General features: G+C 41.8%; 1 protein-coding gene across 3 annotated transcripts in view; it reads left to right on the forward strand.

Annotated features, from left to right (window-relative positions):
• The window catches only part of MTHFD1 (methylenetetrahydrofolate dehydrogenase, cyclohydrolase and formyltetrahydrofolate synthetase 1), a 65,432-nt gene that overhangs the window by 20,583 nt on the left and 32,127 nt on the right, over positions 1-12,722 (forward strand). For all 3 annotated transcript variants that reach the window (XM_004370944.2, XM_023726271.1, XM_023726270.1), the window contains exons 3-8: positions 2,370-2,429; positions 2,856-2,909; positions 4,325-4,461; positions 4,610-4,710; positions 6,994-7,130; positions 8,344-8,455. In XM_004370944.2, the coding sequence (XP_004371001.1) occupies positions 2,370-2,429; positions 2,856-2,909; positions 4,325-4,461; positions 4,610-4,710; positions 6,994-7,130; positions 8,344-8,455 (601 nt within the window). The remainder of the gene's footprint in view (positions 1-2,369; positions 2,430-2,855; positions 2,910-4,324; positions 4,462-4,609; positions 4,711-6,993; positions 7,131-8,343; positions 8,456-12,722) is intronic.

Below are 12,722 nucleotides of genomic sequence, written 5' to 3' on the forward strand. Positions count from 1 at the left end.
GGGCACCGTCTAGTTGTACTGGACTCAGTCTGGTGGAGGCTGCAGTAGTTGTGGTCCGTCAGTCCTTTGGACTAATTGACCCTCAACATTTTTAAAGCAGTGGGGGGAGGGGGGTTAGATACTGTCTGGCCCCTTACAGCAACAGTTTACAGACCCCTGGCATAAAAAAGTTGTCCCTAACCTGTTCTGAGATAGGGCCTTTTATATGGGGGGTGTAATTCTCAACCTCCTTCAAGGAAGAAATTAGCATTCTTAATAAAATGCTTAAGTAATTTTCTGATAAACTGTAAAGGGATTAAGATTTGCTCTGGAAAACCAGCCTTCCACCCACTCAGGTGACTGTCAGTCAAGAATCTTTAAGCGTTCTTTTTGTATCTCATCTAACAATGATTGCGTAACTATTTCTCCCTATCAGATGCCTATACTGAGAGTGAATCTTTGAATTGGCTTCTTAGAGGTCTTTTCCCATGCATTTAGGATTATAATACGACTTTCACACTATTAAGTTTTCTTTTTAAAATTGGTAGCAATTTTGAAGCTTTAGGAAAATTCCTTCAGAAACATTCAGGCATAAAACAGTTGCCTACAAAAGAATAACAAGGACAACAAAAGACTTCAGACTTCTCTTCTGTAGTACTAAATGCCACAGACAACATCTCTGAAGGAAAAGGCTGTGACTCCAAGTTCAGCCAAGGGGATCCTTTACATGCAGGGGCAGCAGAAAGATATTTTCAGATACACCTACACTCAGAAAAATACCGACAAACCTTTCCTGGAAAACTTAACTTATAGTTGCATTTCAGTTACCTGAGAGATGAATGAAGATAAAGTCTAGAACAGAGAAGTTGTGGTTAAAAAGGACTGGCGGTGAGCTATAAAACCAGTTAATCTCAGAGTTAAGTCTGAACAGCTAATTGTAGTTATATATATTAATGAAAATGTAAGAAAAACATACTCCTGTACTTAGAACCACTTCCTTTTCTGCTTTGATCTAAAAATCTCAGTGTGTATCAAATCTGGTAAGCAAACCAGTGAGGGGTGGGTGGTGGGGACAAAGAACATACATAGAAAATGACCAAAGAGGAAGCATGAGAGGAGAGGCACTAAAATTCTAGGGAAGCCCCACAGGAAGTTACTAAGGTGCAAATGATCAATAGAAAAACCCAGTTCCCCTCAAAGAACACTTCTAGGTCCCTTGAAATTCAAATTAGCGTTGTATAATTTATCGTTCTGAGTTGGAATTGAGTTTGTTTTTTGTAACTGAGAACTATTTGTATGATGCACAAATGAGACCAAGATTAAGGCCATGTTTGGAGTTCATCTAGTGAAACCTGAGGGGGAACTTCCGGTCACAGCATCAGCACGACAAGGTCTGGAAGTACTGTTACAAAGAACTTCTTCCTCTGAGGTGGTTCTCTTAAAAAGGGCTATGCTTCAGCTATCTTTGGTATCAAGGCACCTACCACTTTTCCCCCTACAATACTGGAGAAACCAAAATGTATTGTGGCATATCACACTGAGAGAATATTTCAGCCTTGAAAAGGAGAAGTGTCAACTACTGGAGCATGGAAAAATATCTCTAAAATAACATTTTACAGATAAACAGTTACAATGAAAAACTCTAAGTATGTTCATGATTAAAGAAATGGAAGGAGTCCTTGGGTGGTGCAAACGGTTAACTCACCTGGCTGCTGACAGAAAGGTTGGTGGTCAGAGTCCACTCCGGAGGCTCCTTGGAAAAATGAAAAACTCTAAGTATGTTCATGAAAGAAATGAAGGGAGCATAGTGAGACACAACATAGTGGTTGGGTTTGTGTTCAGCGCCATACTTTCCTCTGTCTTGAGGGTGCGTATTGCTGCCGCCCGTGATGTCCATGTTCTGTGTAAACTAGAATTAGGTCCACCAGAACTGGTTTCTCTTCTCTGTATGGCTGAGCTTAAAAGCCCTGGCTTTGTAAGTGTGGAATATGCCCTCTGGGTGTTTCTGTCTCTCAGAGCCAATCCTTCCTGATGGTAATTTATCAGCCCTCCATACCTTGATGCTATGGTATGTCTGTTTGATGGCAAGCAGAAATTCCTGTAGCAGCCTTGTCTAGTTTCCAATGCAGATGCCAGTGTCCCCTGCATTTTCTTTACTCTTGGCTGTTACAGTGGGAATCAGGAGGGCATTGTTTGGGGGTGGGGCTGTAATACTGCTTATGCTCACATCTCCATCCTGCCCTTACTTTCTCCTTAAGCTCCTGTCAAAGTTCTCTGCAACAAGCATCGCATGATTCAACATTCCTTTTATCAAAACTAAAATTTCAGAAGCTTTTCTGTACACTTTGCTACTCTCTAATCATCTGATTTGCATGTATTTATTATTCTAGGTTGGCAACAGAGATGATTCAAATCTTTATATAAATGTGAAGCTGAAGGCTGCTGAAGAGGTAAACTTAGACCAGGGGTGCCACCACCCCACTCCAACTCCCGCCCCACCCCAGTTCTGTCTTTTCCCCTTGCCCTTCGTGCCTCTCCCCATTAAAACTTTTATCACTTAAAGTAGACTTTATTTTGTAAGTCAGAAATGGGTGACTTGGAGCTATGACCTCTGGTTTACCCTTGAATATTTTCTCACCAATGATTTGCTTACTTCTCAAAGAGCAGGGACAGTGGGCATGAAATTGCTTAATTGCAGTGGTGATAATTGATAAGTAAATGATGAATGGGTCGAAATGAAGAGAGTAATTCTTCAGAACATGTAAAGGTGAAGTAATGACAAACACCCCTGGTTGGTTTTAGTTCTATCTGGAAAGAAATGGGCCCATGTCTCTAGTTTACTTGCCATTTACCTGCTTTACATGTTCGTTTTTCAGATTGGGATCAAAGCCACTCACATTAAGTTACCAAGAACAGCCACAGAATCTGAGGTGAGCCATTGTGCATCGATTGTTAAGAGGTCAGCTGAAGTGCTTTCCTCTCTGATTTTTGGCACTTTAGAGACTGATATGTTTAGCATATATAGATCTCCAGGTAATTCTTTTTTCACAGACTCTGCCTCCAGAAAATCCTTGAACATACCCACTGAGTAAATGTTTCAGTACTAAAGTATGAATGTTTGTTACTCAGAGTGTGGTTTTGGCCGCGTTTGCTTCCGGATCACCTGCGACGCTCATTAAAAGTGATCCCTGACTGAAGCCACTCCCGAAGGTCACCTTTCAGCCAAATAATAGATTGGCTTACCCATGAGTAGTATGTTCCCTTAAGCAAGCAACTGTATGAGACCAAATGGTCAACATTTACCCAGAAGTAAAGACAAGAAGGCAAGGAGAGACAGAGAAGCTAGATTAATGGAAATACAAGAAACAGAATGGAAAGAACGAGAATGCTGACACATTGTGAAAATTGTAACCAATGTCACAGAACAATTTGTGTAAAAATTGTTAAGTGGGAACCTAATTTGTAAACTTTCACCTAAAACACAATAAAATATTAAAAAAAAGAAGAAGAAGAAGATCCCTGGGTCTGTTTGTAGTTATCTGCATTTTAAAATCCAAATGTGTGTTCCATTTATATGACCTTCAAGAACAGGCAGAACGAATCAATGAAGATGTGGTTGCCCGTAGGTAGTAGGACTGACTGGAAAGGGGCAAAAGAGAAAGGGAACTTTCTGAGGCCATGGAAATGTTCTCTGTCTGCACTGTGCAGTATGGTAGATACTAGCCCTATATGGCTATTTAAATAAAATTTAAAATTCAGTTTCTCAGTTGCACTAGCCACATTTTAAGTCCTCAGTAACCACTTGTGGCTACGAAAAAAACCATACCTGTTGCTGTTGAGTCGATTCCGACTCATAACGACGCTATAGGACAGAGTAGAACTGCCCCACAGAGTTTCCAAGGGGTGCCTGGTGAATTCAAACTGCTGACCTTTTGGTCAGCAGCCTTAGCACTTAACCACTACGCCACCAGGGTTTCCACTTGTGGCTAGGGACCATTATATCAGAAGGTACAAGTTATACAACATTTTCACCATCACACAAAGTATTATTGGATAGTGCTGCTCTGTATCTTTATTTGGATAATGGTAACGTGGGCATTATTGTTGCATAATAAGTTATTAAAGTTCTTTGTTCTTTTATTTGATGGATTTCTTATTAGACACCTGGGGAATATATCTATGTTAAAGTAGAGTTGTGTTCAGGATTCAAGGGAAGGTGAAATTTGAGAAGACTATAATTTAACTCTTGGGGGAAAATGGGCAATCTGATTTTTGACTTGTAAAGTTTTTCTCCACCCTTTTGATTTGTATGTGGTCTGTAAGTTGTATATGATATTACTTTTAGGTGTTAAAGTGCATTATATCTTTGAATGAAGACCTCACTGTGCATGGGTTCATAGTGCAGCTCCCTTTAGACTCAGAGAATCCCATTAACACTGAAGCAGTGGTCAATGCTATTGCACCCGAAAAGGATGTGGATGGGTGAGTGTGGCTTGGTTTTCTGCATTGCATTGCATGATTCCATTTATAATGTATTTCTATTTTGGGACCACACGGTATTTGCTTCTAAAAAGGAAAGACACCTAACTACTTTATTTTCCCCTTATTTTCATCTATTTTATTGCTTTAGATTGACCAGCGTCAATGCTGGAAAACTTGCTAGAGGTGACCTAAATGACTGTTTCATTCCTTGTACACCTAAAGGATGCCTGGAACTCATCAGAGAGACAGGTAAAAATCAAACCAACAAAACCCAGGGCATCATTTCTTGGAGCCTGGTCTAGACACATGGACTTGATCGGCCCAAGGGCCTGTCTCCTTGGACTTTACCTAAATATTCACTTAATTTTTTCAACAACCCTATGAATAGGTACTGTTACTATTCAACGGCTGAGAAAGTAGGCTCAGAGAGATTAAGTAACTTGTCCAAAAGACTCAGCTGGTTAACCATAGAGCCAAGATTTATTTGACTCAAGGTTATTTGAGTTCAAAGCAATTTCTTTTTGTGAAAAAAATAACTTATGTAGCAATAAGAATTCAGATAATGTGAAAGGTTATAAAGTGAAAAGTCCCTACCACTGAAACAGGCACTGAGTTTCCATAGTAGTTCCAGGGTTACACAGATGGCTGGAAATGGACCCCTTTGATAGTTGGCCAGATTACTCCATTACCTAGTTAACACCTTGGTACTTTAATTTTATCATGAATACTTTTAAAGAAGTTATTATTTCTTTTTAGTGTGGTCAAATACATATAACAAAATTTGCAGTTTTAACCATTTTAAAAGGTATAGTTCAGTGGGATTTAGTATATTCACAGTGTTGTGAAACCATTACCACTGTCTAGTTTCAGAATATTTTCATCACCCAAAAAGAAACCCCATGCCCAGTAAACAGTCACTTCCCATTACCCCCATCCCCCAACTCCTGGCAGCCACTAATTTGCTTTCTAGCAGAGGTTATTTTTACAAGGAGGTGTGTCCTGTTAAAAGGAAATGGGTCAGAAGTTTCAAATAGAAAGTATTGGTCTGCTTATTTTTCCCCAAAGCATAAATGAAAATTTTGGTGGTTGACAAGAAAAGGTCAAGCTATAAGCCTTGGGACAGCTATTACTATTCCACCCTGAGACTGAATTTATATTCTACAGCATTTTTAGCAAACAATATGGCTACAGCTTGATAACAACAAATCCCATGGAGCTGTAGCAGCTATAGTTTTCCCACTTCCTCTTATTGATAGTGAAGCCGCCATTTGCCCTAATCCAACTTCAGGTCCTTTGCTGAATCCTAAAAAGTATAGTAAGTTAGCTTTTAAATATTTCACATCTTGAGAGCTTTCTCTCTAAATGTTCATGATATTAGCATTGAATAAGAGCTTATCTTTTTCTGATTAAGTTAATTTTATATAAGTAGCATGATTTCAGCACAAACTGCCTTAAGCAAGGGTCTCTTGCCTTCAGCCATGGCTGGAGGCATGAAGACCCAGTCCTCCAGATCTAATCTCTGCTTTCTTCTCTGTGGGCAATTTCATTCTTAGGCTGCACTTGGTGCCCCCGGGCAGATCCATCCTTAGGCCAAACAGTTGTAGAATTGGATCTCATTGGCTGGGGAAGAAGTATGGTCACTTGTCTGCTAAAGGTTGTACAATCAAACCATCTCTATTGAGTAAAGTATAAATCAGTCCTGGAAAGGACATTGGTATATCGCCAGTGAAGTCCCTGGGTGATGCATACAGTTAAGCACTCGACTACTAGCCGAAAGATTGGTGGTTAGAACCCACCTAGAGGCACTTCAGAAGAAAGGGCTGGCAATCTGCTTCCGAAAGGTCAAAATCTTGAAACCTCTGTGGAGCAATTCTTCTCTGACCCATGTGGGGTCACCATGAGTCAGGATCAACTCAACAGCAACTACAATATTGCCAGTGGATGCTGAATAGGCAAAAAGGAAAGCTTTCTACTGCAGTTAAATTTCCCCTTCCTTACTTTCCTGCAAGTAACCCTATGCCCCAGGCCCCAAGCCAAAAAGAAAATTTGGATGAGAAACTGCATATGTATACTTTACTGAACTTGGAAACAGTTACCAATACTGATCTCATTTTCTTCTCTTCTCTTCCACCCACCACATTTACATGCATCCTATTTATTATAACTGTTTGCCCTTATAATTAATTCTGATGCCTTCTTCCATATGGCTGTTAAGCTGTAAGTCAGGTTTTCTTTTTTTCTTTGAGTGTAGGTTTCTTCTTAACTCCCCTATGACTCAAAGAATGGATCTTGGCTTAAGCTGCACTCCAAAACCCACAGCAAGAAGGCCACATGTACAAGTCCCAATTTGTAGCTGAAACCCTAGAGTTGAGATTATTATCGCCAAAGAAGGAATGTTTCTATGGAGGTTTCTGTTTGACGCTTAAGAACCTGTTTTTGTGTATTGCTGTTCTGAATTTTCCCATTTGGGTGGCATGTGAAGGAAGGCAGCTTCCTTCTCTCAGCTCTGATGCATGCTGTCTTTTCTTTCAGGGGTACAGATTGCTGGAAGGCATGCTGTGGTGGTTGGGCGCAGTAAAATAGTCGGTGCCCCGATGCATGACTTGCTTCTGTGGAACAATGCCACAGTGACCACCTGCCACTCAAAGACTGCCAATCTGGACGAGGAGGTAAGGGGTCCAGAGTAGAGCAGAAGGTGGTGTATGTGTGTGTGTGTGTTCTCTTCCCATAAGGGGAATGGCTAACATTTGAGCGTCAGGCACTGCCATGTTCTTTGCCCTCATTCTCTCAATTTAACCCCTGTAACAATTCTTGACTGTTGTTTTGTTTTACAAAATTAGGAAACAAACTCAGATTAAAAATGTGCCCAAGTTTACTCAGCTAGCAAGCAGAGGAGCCAAGGGTTAGATGTCCTGAATGCGCAGCCATCACCACTCTCTAGTTCCAGAATATTTTCTTCACCCCAAAAGAGACCCTGTACCCATTAAACAGCCACTTCCCATTACCCCCATATTCTTCTGTCCATACTCTTTCTACACCAGTCTACCTTGTGGGAGATCAGGTTTACCAGTGCAGTTGCTGGGATTGAACCCTGGCAGCCAGATTGCATATTCTCACCAGTGGTGGCCTGCTGTCCACCACCTGTAGCATCTTTGGCAGCTTGTTCTTGACCTCTGCATTGACTTTGAGCCCAAGAAGTCTCGCCTTTACATGTCCCTGTTGACAGCACAAGGAGCCCTGGTGGTGCAGTGGTTCAGTGCTCGGCTGCTAACTGAAAGGTTAGCAATTCAAATCCACCAGCTGCTCCATGGGAGAAAGATGTGGCAGTCTGCTTCTGTAAATATTATAGCCTTGGGAACCCTATGGGGGCAGTTCTACTGTCCTATAGGGTCGCTATGAGTCAGAATCGATTCGACGGCAATGTTTTGGTTTTGGTTGGCTGACAGCACAGTCTCTTAGAGAGTAGGAGAGGGGCCAGCACTTTCTCTTTTAATCCTCTCAGAGCAATGCTCTGTGGAAGGTAGTGGTACCCACAGTTGGTAGGAGAGGGAACTGTCTCTAGTGTTAAATACTTCAGGGACGGTGCCCTAGGCCTATGTCTCCAAGCCTGTGCCCCCCTGTGCCCTGCAGGTTCTCATCGGTTCCCCCATTTGGTAACATCTGCAGTGAAAGGAGCGTCTCGTCAGGCGGTGGGGATGAACGCAGCACGTGAAGGGCTGTCGGACGTGGTGCGCAGCCTGCATTTTGGGCTTTAACCTATAAAATAGCTGATGCCAACTAAGAATTTAATACAGTGTTCAGGGGTGTCTTTCCACTTCTAGATTTTTGTTTATTTGTTCATTTCATTCTTTAATTTCTGAAGTCAGAATCCCCTTTCCCCAGGTAAATAAAGGTGATATCGTGGTGGTTGCAACTGGTCATCCTGAAATGGTGAGAGGGGAGTGGATCAAACCTGGGGCGATAGTCATCGACTGTGGAATCAATTATGTTCCAGGTGAGTGTCGCTGGGGGAGGAAAGTGGTTTCTGGTGGAGCGGTGGGTGGAGAAAGAATTATGTCTGGGTCTTTAAATAAAGCCTGAGAGAGAACCTCTTGTTCTGTTTTATGCTTGAACTTCTAAGGTTTAGAGATTGACTTGCCCACAGACACACGCAGTTAGTAAATGGTATAGTTGCTAAAGACAGGTCCACCTGATGTCAGAATTTTAACCACTGTAATTTTAACCACTGTGTTGTATAGCTCCCAAGATGATGTCACCCGTGGGGCGGGGGTAGATATCTCTTTATCTTCATGTAGAGATCACCCTTTATTTTAACAAAGGTGATGAGTGGATTTAAAATACAGTGTAATCCTTGCAACGTGCAATGCGAGTCCAGAAGAGGGACGCCTTCTGCCAGGAGTCCTCTAGGAGGGCTTTCTTAGCAATGATGTTTGATTCGGGCTTTTTTCCAGGCAGAGAGGATAAATTTCTCTGTTCTCTGTTGTCAGTGTCACCACAGACTGTTATCGCCTCAGCTGGACTCATAGACTTCTTACTGGTCTCCCCCCTCCAGCCGTTCCCCACTCAGAGCCATCTGCGTGCTTGTGCCTTGCCGCATTCACCTTGTGACGGGGACCTGGGAACCTCTTCCCCCCACGTTACTTGCCAGACTCCTTAGCTTCACTCTGTCGTTTCAGCCCACTTCTGCAGGCTTTTTTTCTCACTCACTCTCTGTGAATACCTGTCTTTAACTTTGGTAAAACGGGACCACTTACACTTCCCTGCACATACTGTCTGTCCTTTGCAAATTCCCTGCCTGCTTTGTTAGTGGAGCAGGCTGTCGTAGCATCGGGAAATTTTTCAAACAGGAAATTTGAAAGAACAATACAATGAATACCTGCATGGATACCTTGTAGATTCAAGAAAGCAACAGCCTTTAATTGAACACCTATTTCTGTGGATCAAGCTTCATGCCAGGCCCTGGGCTACACAATTGAATAAGGCTCAACTGTGACCTTTACCTTCAGCCACTTCCTTCCCGCCTCCTCTATGTCTGTAGAAATGCCCTTTCCTCCTTCCAAGCCTTGTCTGATTTCCCCACAACAAGGGATGATCTCTCCTTTTGAAAATCCTTCTCTCCCGCCTTCCCTTCCCATAGAACTTTGTGTTTCTTTGATCATTTTTGTGTTGCATTTGGCGTGAATCTGTGCTCTCTTCTACGAGAACCGACTCCTCACAGGCAGTAGTCTCTGTGGTGCCAAAACCAAACCAAACCAGTTGCCGTCGAGTCACTTGTGACTCGTGATGACCCCTTGTGTTTCAGAGTAGAACCGTGGAAGCAGATTGTCAGGGCTTTCTTCCGAGGCACCTCTGGGTGGGTTTGATCTGCTAACCTTTCAGTTAGTAGTCAAGTGCTTAACCATTTGTACCACCCAGGGGCTCCTTTGGGTGCAGTGTCCAGCTTTGTATCTTCTAATTACTAGCACTCAGTGTTGAATTGTGGAAGGGAGTTATAACAAGAATGATCTTTTTTCTCCCTTTCCAACTCAGGTTTGAAATACAGACATTAAGCTGCCAGGAACGTTAGTCACTGTCAAGTCTTCACTGTTTTTAACCTCCCTCCCACTCTCCCTACCATGCTTTTAAGACAGTAGCTCATAATTGATCACTCATTTTTTTGTAGTGTAATTATCTAATGGGTGATAAATTGCTCTCCTACAACTCCTCACTTTGAGTACTTGCAATATGACATTCAAGCTCATTCTGTTTAAAACCTTGCATCTTCTGTTTTATATTTCTTCTTTTGGCATTCTTTGTATTAGATATGAGCGATGGAAGAAGGAAAACCTGTGTGGGGATTTTGAGTCTTGCAGACAGATACCAAATGTTGACATAAACATGAAACTTACCATCTTGTTCATATTTATTCCTCACGTAGATGGTAAATATGAATAACAAAAAAGCAATATCCCCTCTCCTGATAAACTATTTTTGTTGTTCCTGGGCTTATAGCCCAATAAATACTGATAAGGCTGGCTTTTATTGTTCCCCTAAACCAAACCAAACCCATTGCCATCAAGTTGATTCTGACTCATAGCAACCGTATAGGACAGAGTAGAACTGCCCCATAGGGTTTCCAGGGAGTGGCTGGTGGATTTGAACTGCCAACCTTTTGGTTAGCAGCTGAGCTTTTAACCACTGCGCTACCAGGGCTCCTATTGTTCCCCAAGGGTGGCAAAGTCTCTAGTGAGTTACAGAGCAGTGGTGGGCTGGGGAACCTAAAAACTGTTCTTTGCAGATGTTCATTTTAGAAGCACCACATCCAACAACTGTGACCACTTCTTGGTTCAGATTTTCATTTAAATGATTTACATGGTACACTCAGGGATAACGTCATAAGTCACTTGCCAAATTAAGAACGAGTTAAGGTATGTACGTTTTTTTCAAAGAAAGGAGTATTTTTTGATTCAAGTGTGGAGCAGAAAGCTTTGGTCAGGGAAACATGTATAAGTGTTCTTCCTGCTTGGCTTACTAATGATGGTTTGAGAAAGGGTAGATGGACATAAAGTGTTTATGGAGGGCCCGGAGAAAGAGGGAGCAGATCCCTCATCCTATCCCAGTCCAGTCCAGTGCCTTCTATACTGGGGTCCCCAAATTAAATGTGAAGGAGTCAAGGCACTGCCGGTCTTAAGTTTTATTTGTTCATACAATTTCCCAATGAAAGGGAGATCCCAGGGCCAAGGTAGATAACCAAAATGTTTGTCCATTACTGAGACACTTAGGTTGAGGAATGCTTACTTTTTCCACTGGCCACATACACCGTCCATGAAACACTGCATATATCAGAGGGCACTCAAGTCAACCCTAACAGTGTTTATGATAGATTGTTAAGGAGCAAAACTGAGCTCATCCAGTGCAGCATTTAGTTCTCAGTTGATATATGTCTCCTATATACGGTAAAACTAAAATGACTGGTATTAAAGAATAGAAAGAGGAGCAGAGGGTATTTTGAGCTAACTTTAGGATTAGACTGTTGAAACCTGTACAAAGCGCAAACTGTAGTTCCTTGGCATTTTGAAACTTGACTTTAGGGGTTATGAGAGGAAATGTTCTGTCCTAGCCTGCTGTTTTATAATCTTCCAGAAACCTGAAACTATCCCAAGGAGTTATGTTTACCAGCTCCTTATGGTTATACCAGTACATATAAAAAATTTCTTACGTATCTAGGACGGGAAGAGAAATCCTTATGTTTGGAGAATGCTTTTCCAATTTCAAGAATGTGCACATTTTCTTATTTGCTTCTTGGCCACCTTGTGAAATTAAAAAAAAACCCAGTTGCCATCAGGTCAGCTCATGGTGATCCCAAGTGTGTCAGAGTATAACTGTGCTCTGTAGGGTTTTCAGTATCTGATTTTTTGGAAGTAGATTGCCAGGCCTTTCTTCTGTGGTGCCTCTGGGTGGACCCCAACCTCTAACCTTTTAGTTAGCAACCAAGTGCATTGGTAGCGTTAATCCTTTGCATCTTTGGGCTTCAGATAAATATGGAGCCCACAGGAGCTGTGTACTAAGAGTAGAAGAGCTGATCCTATAGCCTGGGTCTCTTAATTTTGGCTTCTTGGCTACTTCTTGAAGCTTCCTGCCTCAGTTGTGAAAATCTGATCACAGAAAAGTAATGATGTGGCTCAGATTCTGCCTCAGGAGCCTTAGCCTACAAGGTCTAGCCCTATCCCCCAGCCCCTCCCAGAAGTGCACTGAAGCCAAGTGTAGGATGTTCTTTGTGCGAGTGAGAAATGATGCATCACTGGGTTTTGTTCTCTTGAATAGCTCTTCTGTGCTGGTAAAATTTGTAGTTATTCTTGTATCCTTTTAAGGGAAGTGTAATTATATTCTTTCCCTTTAGCATACGTTTAAGTAGCTGCTTGTCTTTGGAATTGGATTGTTGAATTGTTCCTCCAGCTCATGCATGGAGCTTACAAAATGCTGACAGTTGCTGTAGAAATGGTATCTGGCAGCTGTGACATAGTTGGCGCTTTATGCACCCAAAAAATTCCTTTGTAGACCTCACAAATTAACATTTTAAGAAGTGGTTGTTATATATCTGGTAGTTGGTTTTAAGAAACAGTTGGTATTTTATTTGCCACCTGATGGACTACAAAAGGATTCTCCTCTCGTTCTAAAAAAAAAAAAGGACGTTAAGCATCTTGTGCATTTTTTGCAGATAAAAGCATTTTCTCCCTAGGAAATAGCAACACCTGTCATCCTATAGCTTTTAAGTAAAGTAG

This window comes from Trichechus manatus, unplaced genomic scaffold, assembly GCF_000243295.1.
Source record: "Trichechus manatus latirostris isolate Lorelei unplaced genomic scaffold, TriManLat1.0 scaffold00010, whole genome shotgun sequence".
In the NCBI taxonomy this organism is placed as follows: Eukaryota; Metazoa; Chordata; class Mammalia; order Sirenia; family Trichechidae; genus Trichechus; species Trichechus manatus.